The sequence below is a fragment of the Chenopodium album genome, chromosome 9 (assembly GCF_948465745.1).
Source record: "Chenopodium album chromosome 9, dcCheAlbu1.1, whole genome shotgun sequence".
NCBI classification, from domain to species: domain Eukaryota; kingdom Viridiplantae; phylum Streptophyta; class Magnoliopsida; order Caryophyllales; family Amaranthaceae; genus Chenopodium; species Chenopodium album.
In genome coordinates, this window is record NC_137842.1 from 59,419,416 (window position 1) to 59,442,243 (window position 22,828).

The 22,828-nt window shown below is 31.8% G+C and overlaps 2 protein-coding genes across 2 annotated transcripts; both read left to right on the forward strand.

Annotated features, from left to right (window-relative positions):
• The first annotated feature begins 943 nt into the window (after nucleotides 1-943).
• On the forward strand, nucleotides 944-5,190 carry LOC145557825 (protein neprosin-like). The gene is made up of 7 exons (XM_081619007.1): nucleotides 944-1,111; nucleotides 1,214-1,300; nucleotides 2,060-2,233; nucleotides 2,368-2,529; nucleotides 2,649-2,702; nucleotides 4,460-4,606; nucleotides 4,804-5,190. The coding sequence occupies exons 1-7, from the start codon at nucleotides 944-946 to the stop codon at nucleotides 5,188-5,190; spliced, it is 1,179 nt and encodes a 392-aa protein (XP_081475133.1).
• A 3,146-nt stretch (nucleotides 5,191-8,336) lies between these two features.
• On the forward strand, nucleotides 8,337-21,031 carry LOC145557826 (protein neprosin-like). Its single transcript, XM_081619008.1, has 7 exons — nucleotides 8,337-8,399; nucleotides 8,724-8,810; nucleotides 16,342-16,524; nucleotides 16,646-16,807; nucleotides 16,915-16,968; nucleotides 19,591-19,737; nucleotides 20,642-21,031. Exons 1-7 carry the CDS (start codon nucleotides 8,337-8,339, stop codon nucleotides 21,029-21,031), a joined length of 1,086 nt encoding a protein of 361 aa, XP_081475134.1.
• The last annotated feature ends 1,797 nt before the right edge of the window (nucleotides 21,032-22,828 follow it).

Genomic DNA, 22,828 nt, shown 5'->3' on the forward strand with positions numbered 1-22,828 from the left:
GGTGGTCGGTTGTTTTGGGGAGGGAATGTGGAGAATATTTTTCCGATGAGGCTAGGGCTAGGGTGGTCTGGTAGGGGAATGGGTGAGGATGGGGTAATCTGATTTTTAAAATATATTTTTTATTAAATTTTTTTTATCAATCACGGCTTCACGCATGTCAAGTTACCTATTATATTAGGTTGTTCGACTTTTGTTGATCGATGTGGGAATGTTAAAAGAAAAATGCACTTTAAAGTTGGGATTGATTTAGAATAATCCAAATTAGAATTATTTACAGTAAAACACCCTAGAATATGTACTTTGTATTATATTCTAATAAGTTACCCGGATTATTTCACCCTAGATTTTTTTTTTCAGGAAATTATATCACCCTAGAATTATTCTTATATTAAGTATATATATATACTTTGTACTTTTTTTTTTTTTTGAAGGATACATACATTGTACATACTATATTCTACTAAGTTAGCCGGATTTTGTCCTCGAATTATTCTTATTCAAAATATTTGTTGGATCTTCCCGTCAAAATAATACTTGTAATATTTCAATATTTGTTTTGGTTTAACGTAGATGTCAAAGACTTTGAAGTGTTTGAACTTTCTTTAGCATTATCTACTTAACCGGCCAATTAAATTCTTTTTCCTATCATTAATCATCATTATATTTTCCAATCAACTAATACGGAGTAATAAAGTATAATTTGGTCTTTATCATGGTCATTTTTTAATGATCATGTCCATCTCTTTAAGCTTCAATCAAATGTCAAACAAAAAAGTCAACTCTTACCTTGAATAATTCATGCCATTTTTTTTAGTCTTAACACATTATGAGCAAGATCTCCCTACTATAAAAACAGCATATTTGACAAGGTTGCTCAATATAATCTACTTCATTTTTTTGTGTTTACCAAATATATATACGTACATTTGGTAACGTTCCTCTTATGGCTTCCGAGCACCTCGGTTTCCATGGACTATACCGCTTTGTGCTACTTCTGCTAGTGGGTGTACTAGTGCTAAATTTATCCCATGTCGTTAGAGGAAGAATCCTCGAACAGGAGACGAGTAACTACGATTCAGCTCCTCCCAAGGGAACTGTCAAAACCATTAAGGTATTGTATGATACGTTAAATATATAAGTTAATTGTTGTTCGTCACATATATATGATTTGTATATATAACTTGTATTTGGATGTTTTTGTTGTGTTAAACAGGGCGAAGATGGGGATGTGGTAGATTGTGTTGATATACGGAAACAGCCAGCTCTTGATCATCCTCTCCTAAAGGATCACAAGATACAGGTAATTAGAGTTGTACTAATTCAATTTGTTAATTACTCGTATTTTGTGGCAAATAACTTATTAGTGGCGTGGCACAACCAAAGATGTCCCTTTATTTATGTTATTATAAGTAGTGGAGATAAAAAAAAAAAAAAAAATTATGTTCATTTTAAGGTACAATCGGTTATACGGTGAATTGAATATATATCATTTTATTTTTCTACTTATGGTTACAAAAATTAGTTTGGAGAATTATTAACAAAGCACATAAAGATGGTAGTAGATCATCCTAAATGTACCTCAAGTTGAACCTGCCTTGGGCTTGTAAGCCTGACCCATGGCCAATTGTACTGGCTACATGCCTTGAAGAAGTTTAAAAAGAGGAACCCTAGGCACAACTCAAGGCCACATGCCACTGTATGTGTTGTGTCGTGCTTGTTTGCATACAAAGTTTTAACATATATATCAAGTCACAAGTCATGTCGTAGCCTTGTTATGTTATTCCAAATTAATTTTAGCTCAAGCCGGCTTAGCTTATATTAGCTCGTAGCATGATTCACTCAGCAACATGTTGGACATGTTTATTTAGTACTAATCTATCACAGGCCGGTTTATTTTATAGTGCATAGAGAATTTGAGATCTTGTATCAGTTGTATGAGTCTTAAGTCAATTGAATTGGACCAATTTGTTAAAGTCATTTGAGCATAATTAAGTCTTCAAATTTGATTTCGGTTATTAATTTATTGAATATCACATTTGTAACTTGTGAAATAATCAAGATGGACCCTAGCTCATCTCTCAAAATGATGAACCAAAGCAACCCTACAACGGCCTTCATCCATCAACCTTGGCACAAAAACGGTTTCTGCTCAGAAGACACCGTTCCCATTCGAAGAAGGCAGCTTCAAGACCAGCCTCCTACAAACAATACAATCAAAGGACCACACCATGAGGCAAGTTTACTAGGAAAGATTTAATGGACAAGCAATTACATGTTATGTGGTTTATGAACATTATTGCTAACTATATTGTCTATATATATACTTCGTATTATTTACTACAATTCCAAATGTGAAATTATGTATAGTTTGCTGTTGTACAAGCAATCCCTGCCACCGGAACACGGTTTTATGGAGGTAGCGCGACAATAAGCGTATGGGATCCTTATGTAGCCAGGCAAACTGATTCAAGTGATTCTAGATTGGTTGTCCTATTGAGTCCAGGAGTTTTCCTACAGGCTGGTTGGACTGTAAGTTGGAGATAGTCCATAATTTTATGATATTGGCAAGCTTGGAAGAGTTGAAACGGTGTTATTCATTTAATTAATTAGCATATGATTATAGATATCCATTATGACTTCTTTTGCAGGTCTTTCCAAAGCACTATGGTGACCATAGAACAAGGTTTTTCATTTACTTTACGGTACGAAAATTTATTTACCATTATACTTTCTTGTATTAAATATAGTAACAACATTGGTTTTAATAGTCACAATCAACTTTGATCAATTTAGTTTATATAATCCTAATTTTTTATTATTTTGCAGCAATATCAACTTAAGGGTGTGTTTTCTAGAATTCTCCAATCAGTCAATAAAGGTTAACAACGTGTTAAATCAAATTACATGAAACGTGTCAAATTGTTATTAGTCTAAAAAAAAGTAAAAAATAATAAATAAAAAAAATACCAGCTTCAACCCTCCTCCCTACCGGATTGTTTTTAAATCAGCCAACGCCAGAATATTAGATCAACTATAGAAATCCGGGCAAAAATAGCATTTTTCTACATTTAACTTTTATTAAATATTTTCTTACAACATTTTTTTTTTTATTAGGTCACTTTTGACAAAATCTGGATTTTATTAGATAGTTTATTTTTCACTGCTAGATATTGGGAAAACTCCTCAAGTTGGAGTATGTACCATTGATCAGAATATATATATATATATATATATATATATATATATATATATATATATATATATATATATATATATATATATATATATATATATATATAGTGTTACAATACTAGACCTTATCACGTTAGGAAACCTAGTACGATAAGAATACAAAATATACATTAAATCTATCCTAATCTGCGACAAATTTTATCATAACACAAAGTTTCATATGCGGCTGGCTGCACCGTACGGCCAGCCGCAATATAAATTTTTTTTTTTATTATTTTTTTTCTCTCTCTTCTCTATCTCCTATTCTCTTTCATGTTTTCTTCTTCCCACCTAAACACACCCCTTTTATGAACTCTCTTCTATCTCTCCTCTCTCCTATTTCCATCTTCTCTAGTTAGCCCACTCAAATTAAACAAGTTAAATGGAGAAGTGGTGGTAGGGGGTAAGGAAGCTCCTCGTAATCTATCGTCGAAAAACAAGCTAGAGGTTTTAAGGCCAAATTCAACCATGAAAACTCTAGATCTAGAGTTTTATGGCTGAATTTGGCCTTCTTAGCCATATTTCAAGTGAAATTCGAAGCCAATATTAATTTTGAGTTATTTATTCGATTTAATTTGTTTTTTAACAATTTTAATGGTTGTTAGTGGTACGGGAGTTGGTAGTGGTGTGGTGGTGTTTTAAGGTTTTGAGGACGGCGGTTGAGAAAGATTGATGTTGGTGGTGGTTACGTTGGGTTTGGGTGTGGGTTAATGGTTACTAGGTCGGGGGCTACTAGGGGTTACTAGGTCGGGGTTACTAGGACGGTCAGAGGTTACTAGGTAGGGGATTACTAAGGGTTACTAGATCGGTTAGGGGTTATTAGGTTAGGGGTTACTAGGTCGGTTAGAGGTTACTTGGGGTTATTAGGGGTTACTAGGTTAAGGGTTACTAGGTCTGTTAGGGGTTACTTGGAATTACTAGAGGTTACTAGGTTAGAGGTTATTAGGTCGGTCAGGGGTTATTAGGTCGGGGGTTACTATGTCAGTCAGGGGTTACTTTGTCTGGAGGGTTACTAGAGGGGTTACTTAAGTGAGGTTACTTGAGGGGTTACTAGAGGGGTTACTGAAATGGCACCTTATCGCACCGTCGGCCAGTCGCACCAGATATCATAAATATAATATCTATCATTCACTATAATTTTGTTAAGATGAAGTTATTAGCCAATGGTTTAATTAGAAGCTCTTTTTTTTACAAGTACTAAACTTCACAATTTTTATAAATCAAACAGACAGATGATTCCTTGACTACTCGTTGCTGGGACTTGGATTGTAACGGATTTGTGCAAGTCAACAACAAATTTTCACTTGGAGCCTACATAACACAAGTTTCGACCATAGGTGGTGACTTGTATGAGTTAAAAATAGCCATTTTTCAGGTATAATAATCATGCTGTTTATTACGGAGTACATTTTTTTTAATGTACAGTACAGTTAAATTTGGTTTATTTTTAATTTAAAGCTTATTCTTTCTACTTTTAACGTATTTTATGCAGTCTTAGGACTGCTTATAGTTTGCTCATTTTATTTCTTTTTTCACTTTTATGCTAATATGCTTTTAAATCAATTATTACAGGATCGAAAGACGGGAAATTGGTGGCTAAGTGTCATGGACACTTCAATAGGATACTGGCCAGCATCCCTCTTCCCCGGCTTACCAGAAGGCGCTACGAGTTTAGAATGGGGTGGATCTGTCTACGATTCAATCGGAATTGGTCCGCACACTGAGACGAATATGGGGAACGGATTATTTCCCGATTTAAGGGTTAACAAAGCGAGCTACGTGTGCTCGCTTCAATATGTGGATGAATCATTCACACTTCAAATTCCAGAAAGATCAAATTTATTTGGAGGAGGAACTAACCCTTTTTGTTACAATGCGCAACTTTTACCAGAGTTAGACCCTGACCAAGGATTGTGTTTTCTGTTTGGTGGCCCTGGTAAAAATCCCAAATGTCCTTAAGTTTGAATGTTTGATCTTACCTTTTTTTTTTTTTTTTTTTTTTTTTTTGAAGCTTGATTGTATAATTTACTCATCATTTATCATGAATTTGGTTGGTTTGTAGTAAAATTTTTGGTTTGTTGAAAAGTGTATACAATCAAATTGTGAGTTAATAAAGAAGCTATTTAAATTTAATATTGATAGGTTTGGTATTTTGCTAGCTAGGTCCATAAGTATTGTACCTAGTAACTTGTATGTCATGCAAAATATTGCATCATTCCCATAATTCCATCCCATTGAACTTTTGAAGATATAATTTCGGTAAGCTCATATATATATACTAGTTTTGTGTCCGTGCGATGCCCGGGTAGTTTATTGAATTTAAACATAAATTTTTAATCTACATGTCAAATTTTAAAATATATCATTGATACAAAATTAGTTTATTGAATTTAAAGATAAATTAGCTTTTGATACAAAATTAGCACTTAACAATTATTCATGTTCTATGTAATGACTAATACTAATATTGGTGGAAATGTTCGATTTAATACATTAAAATAAATAAACAAATAATAAATTAAATAAAATCAATGTTCAAAGCTCGTTGGGTTGACCCGAACCCAAAACTTTGGGCAAGGGTTGAACATTTCTTGACTCGTAACCTAAAGTGATGACCCAATACGAGATGACTCATGACTCAACCCTAATTGACAGGTCTATGTAAATTATATTAGGTATGAAGTATACTGTTTTAACCGATTAGTATATATTATAAATAGATGTTTTACACTTTAAACTAATTCCTTCACTCCAAAAAAAAAAATATTATGACATAAAAAATTAAATTTATATGCTAATTATTTAGAATTATAATCTAATAATATTTTTGAATAAAATTATAATTCAATTTGTATCTCTGAAATATTGGTCTTTTATCGAAAATAAAATTCTAAACTTAAAATTTTATCCTAAAATTCTTTTTTTTTTTAATATATATATCTTATGAAGTCTATTTAAATCGCTCCAATGTGGCGCGACACTTGGCAAAAAGTTGGAACACCAAGTGTCGCAACGTCGTGACCTGGCTAAAAGTTTAGCTTTTATATATATATATAGGGGAGTTTTTTCCGAGTTTTTAAAAAGCTACATAAGATTTAGTTTTTTCAGCGCGCCGTGTAGGATTATAAATTTTAGTTGTAGCCAATTAAATAATAGATTTTTATTTTCTTATAGAATTAATATATAAAGGGGAGTTTTTTTCCCGAGCTTTTAGAGAGCCACGTAGGATCTAATTTTCTTAATGCGCCATGTAGGATTATAAATTTTAGTAGTAGGCAATTAAATAACAGATTATTAGTTTCTTTTAGTATTAAATAATTTAAATGACACGTAAGCAATATTGGCGAATGAGATCTCTCGGTTCAAATTAATTAAATATAAAATATTTTCTTTTGATATTAGAAATTTCATCTTAATATATAACAAATTATATATATCATATCATATAACTAATATATAAAGCTAAACTTTTAGCCAGGTGACGAGACAGCGACACTTGGCATTCCAACTTTTTGCCAAGTGTCGTGCCACGTAGGATAGAGTTATATAAAATTCAATTTGTAGGATAAAAAAGTTAGTTTAGAATTTTATTTTCAATCAACTTTGGATATAATTTTAGGATAAAATTGTTAATTTAAAGTTTTATTTTTGATAAAGTACCAATATTTCATATGTACAAATTGAATTATAATTTTATTCAAAAAATAATTAGATTATAACTCTCATAAATTATCATATAAATTTATTTTTTGTATCATAAAATAATATACTTCACAATCTAATATAATTTTATTATTTTGTGTAGACCTGTTAATCAGATCGGGTCACGAGCCATTTCAGACATGGTCATGAAATGTTTTTCACCAATATTATTATTATTAGTCATTACATGTCTACAAGTTTAAATCGTTACAAAAATACGTCAATTGCTAACTAATTTTATATCAATGATATATTTTTAAATTTGACATATAGATTAAAATATATCTTAAAATTTAATAAACAACCCGAGCATCGCACGGGCACAATATATATATATATATATATATATATATATATATATATATATATATATATATATATATATATATATTTTAAAGAATTCAATCAAACCGTGCATCGCATGGGTTTCATCTAGTAATTACTAGAAATATAAGTAATAATACATATAGAGAGTGAGAGATGGATCAAGTTGTTAGAGCTCCTCTCTCGGTTCCAAGAGATTTTGGGTTCGATTCTCATCACCCACCCTCGTGGCTCTTTGAACACCAAAAAAATAAATAATATATACAGTAATTTACTGATTTAATTAAAACTAAAACTATAACTAGCTATTACTTGTGGTAACACAATAGTACGTAATAACTAATTGTAATATAACTACTCCGTATAAAGCATGGTTTGTTTAATCCTAACATTTAACATTTAATATAACTATTAATTTATTAGACCAATTGAAACTAAGAGCTTTTTTTTTTACATGCATGATTAAAACGTTAAAACAAATTACGGTGCCATTTGATTTGTACGGGGTAATCGAAATGGAATGATCAAGGGAAAAGGAAAATAATGGAATGAAAATACCTTATATTTGTTATGTTGTTTGTTTTAAAAACCAAGGGAAACAATCCCGCCAGTCCCACCACCACACAACCACCTAATTCATTAACTTTCTACCTTTTCTAGCCACCATCCATCCACCAAACCATTCACCGCACTTTATTCCCCCACCATTCACTGCCCTTCGCCAGCCCTCACCCGCCCCTCATTGGCCAGCGCGGCTCATCCCTCCCCCGAAAAAACCTCTCTTGGCCTGGCTTAGAAAAACCCTAGAATCTAGTCTCACTCCCCGTAAAATCCGTCGACCCTCCCCCACCTTGATGGTTTCGATTGAGGGGTAGGGCCGATCGGCCTTTTTACACTATGGGGGAAGGGTTTTTTTTTTAGGTTTTCCGATGGTAGGTTTCGAGAGTGAGGATGGCCAACGAGGGGTGGGGGAGAGGCAGTGAGTGGTGACGTGGCTGGGCATGGTGCAGTGGAGCGGCTTTCCGTTGATTTGGATAGGTAGGAGGGTGGTGATATGGTGGTGTAATGGTGACTAAGGAATGAGAATGGAAATATCTAGGGGGTGGGGAATCAACTTTGAAGGATTTGGAGGAATGAAGAGGGTAAAGGGAATAGGAAAAAAGGCCTAACAAACAACAACATATTAAAGGGAATCAGGGCAGTTGATTCTCATTTTCTTTGATGAATACCCTCAACCAACGGCCCTTAAGAGAATAGCACATGTAATAATATTTTGTTAGACCTGGTATTCATTTTAACTTATCGGAACGAAAACTTTATTTTAAGAGAATAGCACATCATGCATCCTTACTTCCAATCAACCTTATATTGTATGATACGCTAAATATATAAGTTAATTGTTGTTCGTCACATGTATATGATTTGTATATATAACTTGTACTGGATGTTTTTGTTGTGTTAAACAGGGCGAAGATGGGGATGTGGTAGATTGTGTTGATATACAGAAACAGCCAGCTCTTGATCATCCTCTCCTCAAGGATCACAAGATACAGGTAATTAGAGTAGAGTTGTACTAATTCAATTAGTTAATTACTCGTATTTTGTGGCAATTAACTTATTAGTGGCGTGGCACAACCAAAGATATCCCTTTATTTATGTTATTATACCTTATTAGTACATAAGTGGTGGAGATTAAAAAAAAAAATATTCATTTTAAGGTACAATTAGTTATACGGTGAGTTGAATATGGGAAGATACAAGTTAATCTGCCAGATTAACGAATTTTTGCTAATCTGATGGCATTTTTATAAATATATTGAAAAAGCAGGGTCATTTATTCAGTACTTTTGGTGAGCTATCCAATTACTATTTAGTAGGAAATATGACTAGTAGCAATTAATAATAGAACAAACTTATCTAATTTAATGTCGTGTCGTGGCGTGACATAGCATCACTGCGCTAAACTCGAATTTTCCCCGTACTCATACACACGGACTCATAGCTATCGACCTCCAGGGTTACACGACTCTAACTCTCCGGTGTACTTTAAAGAGCTAGATTGAGAACACAATGATCAATGCCCAAAACAAGGAATTATTTTGTGTAACATTTTTGGAGTAAAAAAGAGAAGTATATCTTTTTAATTGTGTATATCCCTTGTGAAGTGGAGGATGCTTCAATTTATTGTGGAGTAGTATGTAATCTTTTGTGCCCAAAAAGAAGTGGAGGAGCTTCATTTATATAGAAGTTTCACTAAGCTCAAGTCAAAAGAAGGGAATTAATATTTCACAGCAACCATGCATAAGAAATCAATCAAAAACCCTTTAATTATGCATGTATACTAATTAGTCTTCCATCTATGTATTAAACGGCTAGAGAGGAGGAAATATATGATGTTCAAAGTCAACTAATTGCCATAATCATGGTATCAATCAAGCAAATTTGAATTTTGATCTTTTGAAGCAAAATCAATGAACCTAGACTTGGAGTTGTACTATGGGAATAAGTGAATAACTCCAACATTCCCCCACACGATTCAAAAGAGCAAAGTAAAGAAATTTGGGCAAAGGATACTCGGTTTTGCAAGTATCAATGTCTTGTGGACTTGAATTGATGCCCAGTACTTACAATTGTGTTATACAGTCATATAGGGTGGACTTGGCCTTGAACCTTTCATGAGGTTATATAAACACAGTTGCGTACTAAACCTTTCTCCAATCAAAGATGTTATCGCGAAATTAAAAAAAATGCCCCACATATGCCTGGATTTTTCATGAATGCTCTAGAGGTCCTAGCCTTTGGAACCTCATAGGGGATTGGGCGTAACCCCTATATTCACATAGGTAAGTTCATCAAGTTTGTACTGCCACAAACCACCTTTATATATTAAGGCTACGAACTTATTAAGAGTTCTTTAACTCAACCTCATACACATAGCAGTAAGAAGTACCACATCTCTTTAATATGGAATGGTCGTGGTACTATACTTGAGCTCTTTTGTGACTTCGTTTGACCCATTGAACTTAGAAATTTCTAAGATGGGTATCAATCACAATTCACTCCTCATAGGCTTAAACCCATTCCTTTGTGCTGACTCCGACACCAATTTTTCTATAAAGGCCTTTATTGAGGGAATCTCTAATATTCCTCTCACATCACGTGAACACACATTTTTATGATTAATATCCATGCTACTAGCATGTATATATTCTTTTTCCATTATAAGTTACCTCAATTGTAACTTATAATTCACAACACATGTATTTAATGGAGTTGGCTCCCCCCACAATTGATATCTACTAATAGGTTTTGCAATAAGATTGCATAACGTTTTGAGCCAAACCTTCACAAAACTCATCATTGTTGGTTACTTCGTAAGCATCTTAAACTTGCAAATTTAATTCTTATTTCACAGTACCATACAATGATCCTTAGAGAGCACTTTCATAGTCTCCACCTGCACTATGGTTAATATCATGACAATTTTCTCGTCACATAACGACATTATGTTAGAAGCGTATGATTCACAATCATGGCCAAACTAACAAATCACGAAAATAATAATCATGTGATGACTTCTCACACTATAGCTTTGGTGCCCAAATTAATAAACTTATCTACCTTGTATTATTTCTTACAAGGACACACACATAGGAAAGTTTCTCCACTCTCACTTTTTATAACTAAGTTGTCATATTAATTTGCAATTTAAGCCTTCATTATAACTACTATCAAACCACTAAAGGATAATAGCACAAACAAGACAATATACAAACTTAGTTAATGATGAGAAACAATCAAGATAGTCAATCACCAACCTTCAGTGAAGTTATATCAAATTATTTCCTTTCAAATGACTCATGACAGTTACCATTAATTACATCCAATGGCTTTATTAGGTTAGACAAGACTAACTTTTACAAATATGATAGGTCACAAATAAGGACTTAAAATTTAACTCACTTCTCTCCAAAACTAGTACAAACACAGTAGCATGGTTTCTCCATATGATTACGGATAATTATCCACTTCTTAAAGACACCCCAAGGCTTCTTCTAATCTTCCAACCTTTCTAATTAAGAAAGACAATTAGACTTAATGGTTTGGATCATGACTCAAATTCTTTCTAGTTGGTCTACTCACCAATTTCACAAAATAAAAGTCAATTAGAAACTGAAGCAAATTAAATTACATGAATCACATTACAAATTATCATACCATTGCAATGATGAGTGACGATCTCATCAATGTGACTAACATGATTCATTAATTCAAAGAATAACACTTCTCAAGTGATTCTCAAACTAATATTATGTCAAATACAACACATTAAATCACCATGACATAATTCTAAAAACAAGTTAGCATACTTAACTTTAATAACATATTATGTCTTTTAAATAGTATATTTAGCATATTCAACAATCACAACATCGCAGTGTCTCTAAAGATAATTGTGAAGTATGCTATGGAACATCTCACCTTAAATAATTCAAGGCTTTTAAGCATCCCCACACAAAAAGCACGGGAGGTTAACAATATGTAAATGTTAATCAAGGGAGATATATAAAGATTCTCGTGAGACAAACCATTAGCCAACATAATGAGCTGAAAAATCAATACCACACATAAGTTACATTAACCAAAGTTAAAACACGGGCTATTTTAAAAACCTTTAGAGTTATTCCCTCTTATTATTCCAATATATGTAAAAATTCTCATAATTCAACATTATTCTGTGAAACATCACAAATACCTCCTTGGCCAACATGACTCAACAATGGAAATAACCCAAAGTTAAGTAGTGATCAAGCTATTATCTAGTAAGGTAAAACATAACTCAATTTCGAAAGATAAATTTCACCTATACACCTTTACCAAAGTTGGTCATGATAATTAACTTATTGGTTAGAATCAAACTCAAATTCATTGTCCTTGACAATGCACAAGCCATACACCTCACATTGTATTAATCTACGTAAAAGGGCAAATTAGATATGTATGTCCATATGTTAAAATCCAATAATAATAAGCTTGAAAAAGAATAATTTGCCCCCTAGCATTGTGGATGAATTATTGTATGTGATACAACTTATACCCACACCCTTGATCACATAGCTTTGATTAATTCATTTAAGAACTCGTAGTTATGGAATCAACAGTCAATTGGTGTTAGCAAACTTTGTCAAATAAATAGTAACCGAATAAAGCCTTTCACTTAGCAACTACACCGTAGGTATTTGCCAAAACCAAATTATATTATCGTACACCTCAAAAATATACAACAAAAATAGTATATAGGCTTTCAGGCCTTTCACACGCCTAGAAGGCTCACATAAATTGATTATGTATATAAGCTAGTTCGACAAAGATAATTGAACATACAGAGGGGATTATAGATGCTTACAACAATTAATTAAAAGGATGCACACTTGAACTTAATTGCCCAAATAAGAAATATGTAACTTTATTAAGCTAGCAGTCCCAAAATGACATCACATAATTATAACTTTATAAGTGGGTAACTAAGATAATATTTCTCTCAATATTTTCACTGTGTCAAGTCATTCACTCATATACATGTGATTTACAAAATACTTTTCTTATATCATTAGGAAATAAATAAAACCAAATCAATCACTTGCTCTCAAGAAGAAATTTACACGCTTGTAAATGATTCCATTGACTCACCATTTTCCATTACCCAATCATATTATAATATTTTGGTACTTCACAAAATACAACCTCCAAAAATATTGCAATTACAATACACAATATAATATCACATTACCACAATAAAGCACTACTAGAAAAATTATCTACTTAAAAGGAAGTTACGAGTAATTTATTTCAAGTAAAGATCCATAATAAAGATCCATGATATAGAGTCAACTTTAATGTTCAAATCAATATATATATATATAGTTCAAATCAATATATATATATATATATATATATATATATATATATATATATATATATATATATATATATATATACTAGGCAGCCAAAGCACGCGTTGCGCAAGGTGGCCAGCCCTTTTGGCTTAATTTTTCTTGGCTTGTGTTTGCACTTGACAAGGAGTTAATGGACTTATAGAGGAATATCTCTCTATTGCTTAACCTTAATTTTTCTTGCCTTGTGTTTGCACTTCACATGGAGTTAATCGTCCACTACCGAAGGCTCTTGTCTTTTATGTTGTAGAATATTCTTGGAAATGTGATACAACATGCTGCACCCTTATTTATTTAAGTAGTGAAAAAACACAACGTGCTAACACTTATATAGGAATTTATGATTTTAATATATCTTTTGCGCTCATTGACCTATTTGGAAACTAAAAGGTACATCATATAGCAGTACATGATGGAGCGACATTAATACATTATAGTATTCAAATACACATGATTTCACCATGCTAAAAAATTAACAAATATTCAGATTATGAACTCGGACAAAATGCTTCTAACAATTTGGTTTTGCAGTAAATTAACCCTATGCAACCCATAGTTACCTTAATAATTCCCTTGAATCCCTTTTTGCTTTCTTCCCCTTTTCACCGTAGTCAATTTGGTTTCCTTTCTTTTTAGTACATCTACTTCGACACAATCATAGATTAATTTCATTAGTTTCAATGTCCTTAAACACAATTATGTGTAAGTCGTTAATTTCAACCTTCACAAAATTTAGAAAAAAAAAAAAAAAAAACTCCCACATAAAACAACAACCTTTCATTGTCTAGTGACTAATGTTGTCATGTAAATATGTAATAAAATCATAACCCCCTTTAAATTATATATAAAAAATTTAAACTCTATTATTCCATTCTTCATTTAATTTCTAATTAATTGATGGGTCTTAAGAAAAATTACAAAATTACACTTGGGGGTAAGGAGGTAAAAAAATATTTTGAGGGGTATAATAATCCGTGCACTATTCATAAGAACAATCTCCCAGTTTTTATATATATATAAATAAAAGTAGGGATATACTCCAAATACATGGGTCACAAAAGGTTAAGAGTACTAAAAGGTATGATACACAAAATGATCATAACAATAATTAATCTAATACATGGATAGTCTGCTCATGTTCTTAATCCGAGACTCTCAATTATTAGTAAGAAATACCCCCATCAATCCATCATGCCAATTATAAACTAGCAGTAAACCTTTTAATTCAATGCAAAACTATATATTACTAAAATAAGCATCAGAAACTCTTAGTTTCCACCAAACAAATAAAATTTCTCAATATGGATGTAGAAGGAACACAACTAGCGATATGGCCTCAAATTAGGAACATAAAAGATTGAGCAAACAATTAAAGATACGAAAACTAAATGTTAATTTTTTTTTTTTTTTTTTTTTATACTATTAGCCATATTAATGAAATAAATTCGACTTTAGATTGTAGGAAATATGACTAATAGCAATTAATAATAGAACAAACTTATCTAATTTAATGTCGTGGCGTGACATAGCATCACTGCCCTAAAGTCGAATTTGCCCCGTACTCGTACACACGGACTCATAGCAATCGACCTCCAGGGTTACACAACTCTAACTCTCCAGTGTACTTCAAATAGCTAGATTGAGAACACAATGATCAATGCCCAAAACAAGGAATTATTTTGTGTAACATTTTTGGAGTAAAGAAGAGAAGTATATCTTTTTAATTGTGTATATCCCTTGTGAAGTGGAGGATGCTTCAATTTATTGTGGAGTAGTATGTAATCTTTTGTGTCCAAAAAGAAGTGAAGGAGCTTCATTTATGTAAAAGTTTCACTAAGCTCAAGTCAAAAGAAGGGAATTAATCTTTCACAGCAACCATGCATAAGAAATCAATCAAAAGCCCTTTAATTATGCATGTATACTATTTAGTCTTCCATCTATGTATTAAATGGCTAGAGAGGAGGAAATATATAATGATCAAAGTCAAATAATTGCCATAATCATGGTATCAATCAAACAAGTTTGAATTTTGATCTTTTGAAGCAAAATCAATGAACCTAGACTTGGAGTTGTACTATGGGAATAAGTGAATAACTCCAACATTAATTACTCGTATTTTGTGGCAAATAACTTATTAGTGGCGTGGCACAACCAAAGATATCCCTTTATTTATGTTATTATACCTTGTTAGTACATAAGTGGTGGAGATAAAAAAAAAAAATATTCATTTTAAGGTACAACCAGTTATACGGTGAGTTGAATATGGGAAGATACAAGTTAATCTGCCAGATTAACGAATTTTTGTTAATATGATGACATTTTTGTAAATATATTGAAAAAGTAGGGTCATTTATTCAGTACGTTTGGTGAGCTATCCAATTACTATTTGCTTTTTGCTTTTATTGTTTGGTGAGGAAATTACACATGTACCCCTCAACTAGTACATGAAAAGACGCATATACCCCTCCACTGGTACTTGAAAAGACAATTATACCCCTATTTATTTATCTGGAAAATTGACTGGGTATCCCTCGTTGAATATCATTTTATTTTTCTACTTATAGTAACGAAAAATTAGTTTGGAGAATTATTAACAAAGCACATAAAGATGATAGTAGATCATCCCAAATGTACTAAAGTTGAACCTAAGCCTGACCCACGGCCAATTGTTCTGGCTACATGCCAATATGCCATGCATAATTCCCATGAAGTTTAAAAAGAGGCAGCCTAGGCACAAGTCAAGCCCACATGTCACTGTATGTGTTGTGTTGTGCTTGCTTGCATACTAAATTTTAACATGATTTATCGTGTCAAGTCATGTCGTAGCCTTGCCATGCTATTCCAAAATAATTTTAGCTCAAGCCCGCCTAGGTTAGCTCGTAGCACGACTCATTCTGCAACATGATGTTAGACATTCCGCTTCTTTAGTGCTAAGGTGTCACATGCCGGTTTAATTTTAATGCATAGAGAATTTGAGATCTTATATGAGTCGATAAGTCAATTGAATGAGCAATTTGTTAGAGTCATTTGAGCATAAATAAATTAAGTCTTCAAATTTGATTTCAGCTATATATTAACTTATTGAAAATGATATTTGTAAGAATTGTAACTTAATTGTGAAATAATCAAGATGGACCCTAGCTCATCTCTCAAAATGATGAACCAAAGCAACCCTACTCCGGCCTTCATCCGTCAACCTTGGCACAAGAACGGTTTCTGCTCAGAAGACACCGTTCCCATTCGAAGAAGGCAGCTTCAAGACCAGCCTCCTACAACACACTCTAACGATACAATCAAAGGACCACACCATGAGGCAAGTTTTCTAGGAAACTAATAGACAATTATTACATGTTATATTGTTTAACAACATTATTGCTAACTTGCTAAGTATATGTTATTTACTACTTCAACTCCAAATGTGAAATTATGTATAGTTTGCTGTTGTACAAGCAATCCCTGTCACTGGAACGCGATTTTATGGTGGAAGCGCGACAATAAGCATATGGGATCCTTACGTTGCTAGGCAAAATGATTCAAGTGCTTCTACATTGGCTGTCTTATTAGGTTCAGGAGCTTTTCTAGAGGCTGGTTGGATTGTAAGTTTGAGATCTATGGATAGCTAGTCCATATTTTATTTTATGATGTTGGAAAGATAGTCCATAATTAGTATATGCTTATAAATGTACATGAATTCTTTTGACAGGTCTATCCAAAGCAATATGGTGACCATAGAACAAGGTTTTTCATTTACTTTACGGTATGAAAATTCATTCTCCATTATACTTCACTAGATTAAGCCCGTGCAAATAATGCACGGTTTGTATGCATTTTTTAAATCTCAATATATTTTAGATATTCATCTTATTAAATTTGTGATTATATTCCTTTGATTATTAATTGAATTTTTTAGTGTAAAATATATTAGTTCCTTTCTCATATTTAAATAACATCCCAAATATTAAAAAAAAAAAAATACTTTTTTTTTTATATAATTAAATTAAACTAAGAAGTTTTTATTATACATAGGTGACACTTGAATTTAAAACCTTCAATTTGATTCGTTTACTTTTCAAATGTGGTAATCGATTTTTGTAATATAAAAGAAGGGTAATGTTATATGCAGCCCTAAAGGCTGTATATAAGAATTTAATTTCTTTTTTTAGTATTAAGTTGGGAATTTATTGACAATTTACGAGTAAATCTGTACAATAAATGCTTACTTATTGTTAATTCTTTCTACTTTTAGCTTCTTATAAGGGTTGCATATCTCTTTTTTCATTATTGATTAAATCATACTTCTACCGTAGTCCTACATAGTATATTCTATGTGGCTCTTTAATATCTTTTGAAAAACTCCCTTAAAATTAAAACGTGGGTAAAATAAAGGAGGAACCACATAAATATGTAAATTATCTACAAACGTCAATAAATCATTATTAAATGACCATCTTAACAAAAAGCTTAAACTGATGGCCAAAGCTCACCATTGATTTATATACTCTATCACACCCCCTCACATGAGATCCTTTGGAATTAAAATGTGGATGCGTCATCATCGACCCCTCATACCCAATGTGAATATTCAACGTGAAAGTTGGGGGTGGATGAGAATTGAGCTTGTGACATTCGTGTCACGCTGGTTCTGATACCATATTAAAGAATCGTCTAAACCAAAAGCTTAAGCCGATAATTAAAGTCCATAATTGATTTTTATACTCTATTAGCATATAAACAAACAACTTAGGCCCTGTTTGATTCACCTTAATTTTGCTGAACTGAAATTATTTTTATTGAACTGAACTGAACTTATTTTTACTGAACTGAACTTAATTTTACTGAACTGAAATTATTTTTACTGAACTGAAATTATTTTTACTGAACTGAAATTATTTTTACTGATTTTCTATTATAATTCTTCTATAAGAAAACTGAATTTTACTAAACTGAACTTATTTTTACTGAACTGAAATTAATTTTACTAAACTGAAATTATTTTTACTTAATATTATTTTTTAAGGTGAAGAGAACGGGGCCTTAGCTTGGAAAATGTTAATAGAGGTATCCTGGATATTTGAAGTGTAAATTAAAGAAGATTTTTTTTTCCCATCTGAATAAGAGGAGATGGACTTTCTAATAATAGAAGTAATGTGAAATTTTCTTAAAAACAACTGTATGTGCTATTCAAAAAAAAAAAAAAAAAGAAAAAAAAAATTTATGTTGAATTTTTTTTTGAAGAAGGTGTGAGCCCGAGGTCATTATTAGTATTTAGTAGCAGTTTTTTTTGTTTTTTTTTTTGAGAAAAGTATTTAGTAGCGTTTTGTAGGGATATTTCTACACTGTCATTTTTCAATAAATGACATCACAACATAATGATGTGTCAAGTTATAATTGGCCAATTTTTAATTTATTTTTAAAAGGCTAAATGTACTATACATGTATACATGCTTGTAAATACATGTATTTATATAAAGAATACATCATTATAGTTTTTTTTAAACAAAATAATCATTCCCAAAACTTAAATTATAATTAAAATTCTGAAAATCAAACTTAAAAAAACAAAAGAAAAGAAAAGAAAAAAACTGCAAATCAAATACTCTGTTTTCATTGTTCTTCAATCGACAATGGTGTTCATCACGTTAATGGCCATTTTTTTAATGATATCTCTCCTGGGCAATTAGGTGCTGCGATTAGGCGTATTTTGGGTGTGTTTTTGGTGCTTTTTTAGGGGTCTTTCTGGGTGGGTTTCTTGATTGGTTTTGGGGTGGGTTTTTGGTTTGGTTTTCAGGCTACAATATAGGCATTTCGGCATGGCAGTTCTTGGCTATTTGGCGATGGTTTTAGGATCGGTTTTGGTCAATTTCAGGAAGGTTTCAGGCGACTTTCTCGGGGTTTGATATGGTCAGTTTTCAGGCAATGTTTCCGACAGTCATTCTTCTTCTCCGTCCCGCAGCAAATCCATGATTGATGATTGATGAACGATAATGACGATGGATGATGAACGATGATAAACGATGACCGATATAATGAACGATGATAAACAATTTAGACGTAGATGTGAATTTAATTTTATGATTTCTAATTATAATTATAAATTTGAAAATTAATTTTAATTATAAAACTAGATTTTCATAATTTATAATTATGTATTTCTAAAATAAATACATGTATGAAAAAAATAAATACAAAAATAAAATACAATTTTAATACATTTTGGACATTAAAAATAATTCAAAATGAAAATAAAAATACAAAATACAGACCAATCAAATTTTGCCTCATCAGCAAGTTGTGGTGTCATTTTTAAAGAATGACATTGTAGAATTTTTAGTTTTGTACAAGTATTATTAATGTTTACAATTTTTACATATTTTAACAGATAGATAATTCCTTGACTACTCGTTGCTGGGACTTGGATTGTAACGGATTTGTGCAAGTCAACAACAAATTTACCCTTGGAGGCTATATAACACGAGTTTCAACCATAGGTGGTGACTCGTATGTGTACAAAATAACCATTTTTCAGGTATAAAAAAACATGCTGTTTATTACTTCACTTTTGTTATAATTTTTTTTTATTCGAAATGGGCATTTAAATTAAAGTACTACTGTAATGTTTCATCAAAAAAATAAAAATAAATTATTAAAGTACTAATGTACAGCTAAATCTTGTATAGATGAGTTCTTTAACTATGTATCTTTAGAGTTTAGAGTATTTAAATTAAAGACAATTATAAATAAGCTCATACTTCTTCCGTTTCATTTTTAGTTGAAAGTGAATTGACACAATTCTGTTTACCCAACACTTTTATACTATTACTAGTTTTGTGCCCGTGCAATGCCCGGGTTGTTTATTGAATTTTAAGATAAATTTTTAATCTATATGCCAAATTTTAAAACATATCATTGATACAAAATTAGTTAGGAATTGATGTGTTTTGTGATGATTTAAAGTATATAATAGACATGTAATGACTAATAATAATAACATTGGTGAAAAACATTTTTTGACCCGTAACCTGAAATAATGACCCGGTCCGAAATAACTCGTGACCCGACCCGATTGACAGGTCTATACATAGTAATAAAATTATATTAGATTGTAAAGTATATTATTTTAATTGATTAGAATATATTATAAATAATGGATATGGTGCATTTTGAGCTAATTCCTTTGCTCCAAAAAAATACTAATAAATTTATATGATAATTTATAAAATTCTAAATTAACAATTTTATCCTAAAATTCTATCCAAATTTAATTGAAAATAGAATTCTAAATTAACTTTTTTATCCTACAAATTGAATTCTATATTACTGTGTCCTACGTGGCGTGACATTTGGCGAAAAATTAGAACGCCAAGTGTCGCTATCTCGTTGCCTGGCTAAAAGTTTAGCTTTATATATGATATGATATGATATGATAACAGGATCGAAAGACGGGAAATTGGTGGCTAAGTATTATGGACACTTCAATAGGATACTGGCCTGCAGCCCTCTTCCCGGGCTTACCAGAAGGCGCTACACGATTAGAATGGGGCGGATCAGTCTACGATTCAGTAGGAATTGGTCCGCACACAGAGACAAATATGGGCAACGGATTATTTCCTGATGTAGGGACGACTAACAAAGCGAGTTACGTGTGCTCGCTTCAATATGTGGATGAATCATTCAAACTTCGAATTCCAGAAAGATCAAACATAGTTGGAAGAGGAACTAATCCATCGTGTTACAATTTGCAACTTTTACCAGCGTTAGATCCTGACCAAGGATTGTGTTTTCGGTTTGGTGGCCCTGGTAAAAATCCCAAATGTCCTTAGGCAGGGCCGTATCTGGGCCGGGGCAGCCGGGGCACCCGCCCAGGGCCCCAAAATTTTAAATCCATATTCGTATATTTTTTTTTAAAAAAAAAAAAAAGAAAAAATAAATTATACTGAGAATAACGAAGTAAGAGTCAGTTAATCAAGCAAATTATTCCCTTATTAATCCCCTCAAATTAATTCCTCCTAGAAAATAGCCCCTTCATCTTTGGGAAGTTGAATTTGCCAAATTAATTCCTATAATCTAACCAAATACAACCGTATAATCTTCAATTTTCATTCATGAAATCAATTATTTGTATCATTACCTATATTTTTCTGATTTTTCATCTTCCTTCCCAAATTAATTCTAAACAGATGATTTCCCCCATAAACGTTCATCTTTGCAATCAATTTTCAACGGGATTAAAATCTAAGATTTTTCCTATACATTATACTCTTTCAATTGTTCTGCACATATCAATTTTCTTAATCACTTTTTTCTATTTGTATTTATTATATTTTCACCATAATTATGGAGTTTGGCGTCGATGATCGAAGATGAAATCAGAAATCATACGAGTATTGGTAAGTTCTTAAATTTAACTTTTTTCCAGCAATTAATTTATTTTAATTTATGAATTATTCAATTTTACATTAGTATTTCTGAAATATTAAATAAGATGCTATACGAATTAATTTTTCCAGTTAATTCTCAATGTATCAGTTTTCTTGAATCATGAATATGATATTTGATTATTGATTATGAATTATCAAATTGTCAATTGATAAATTTTTAACTATAAATTTATGATTTATGAATTATCACTTATCAGTATCAAATTTTGTCAAATTGTTGATTGATAGATTTTAATTATGGATTTTTTTGTTATTGTAGGTGTTGCTCATTGTTATTTGACGACTTTTGGTCTTTTGGACTTTTCGGCTATACTACTAGCATCTTGCGAGATTCGGTGATATCATTCTTTAACTTTTATTGTGTTATTTATTGTGTTTTATTGTGTTTTCAAAGTTGAAATTATTGAAAACCTACTTGAGATCATCAATGTCTCAAGAAAGGTTGAATGGTTTAGCTACTTTATGTATCGAGAGAACTATGTTAGAGCATATTGATGTAGAAACTATTATTAATGACTTTGCATCTAGAAATGCTAGAAGGAAACATTTTGTATAAGCGTTATTGTACCAATAAAATTTCTTAACTTCAAATAAAATATCGCGTATTTTATTTTATTTTTTTGCATACCCAATTTTTCTCTTATTAAATTCAATAGTTAGCTAACTAGGGCCCCAATTTTTCATCCGCCCCTAGGCCTCCGAAATCTCAGAAACGGGCCTGTCCTTAGGTTTCAACGTTTGATCTTAACACTTCTCTTTTGAAGCTTGATTGTGTAATTTACTCATCATTTATCATGAATTTGGTTACTTTGTAGTATAGTTTTTGGTTTGTTGAAAAGTGTATACAATCAAATCGTGAGTGAATAAAGAAGCTGGTTAAATATTATATTGATAGGTTTGGTATTTTGCTAGCTCCCTAAATATTGTAGGTAGTAGCTTGTATGCCACGCAAAATGTTGCATCATTCCCATAATTCCATCCGATAGAAGCTTTTGAAGATATTATTTACTAATTAATTTACTTAAAACAAAAACTAGCTAGCTAGCTACTTGTTGTAACGCAATAGCAATAACTAATATGGCTACTATAATGCATGACATGGTTTGTTTAATCATAACACTTCAAATTTAATATAACTAATAATAATTTATCAGACCTGATTGAAAATAATTGAAACTG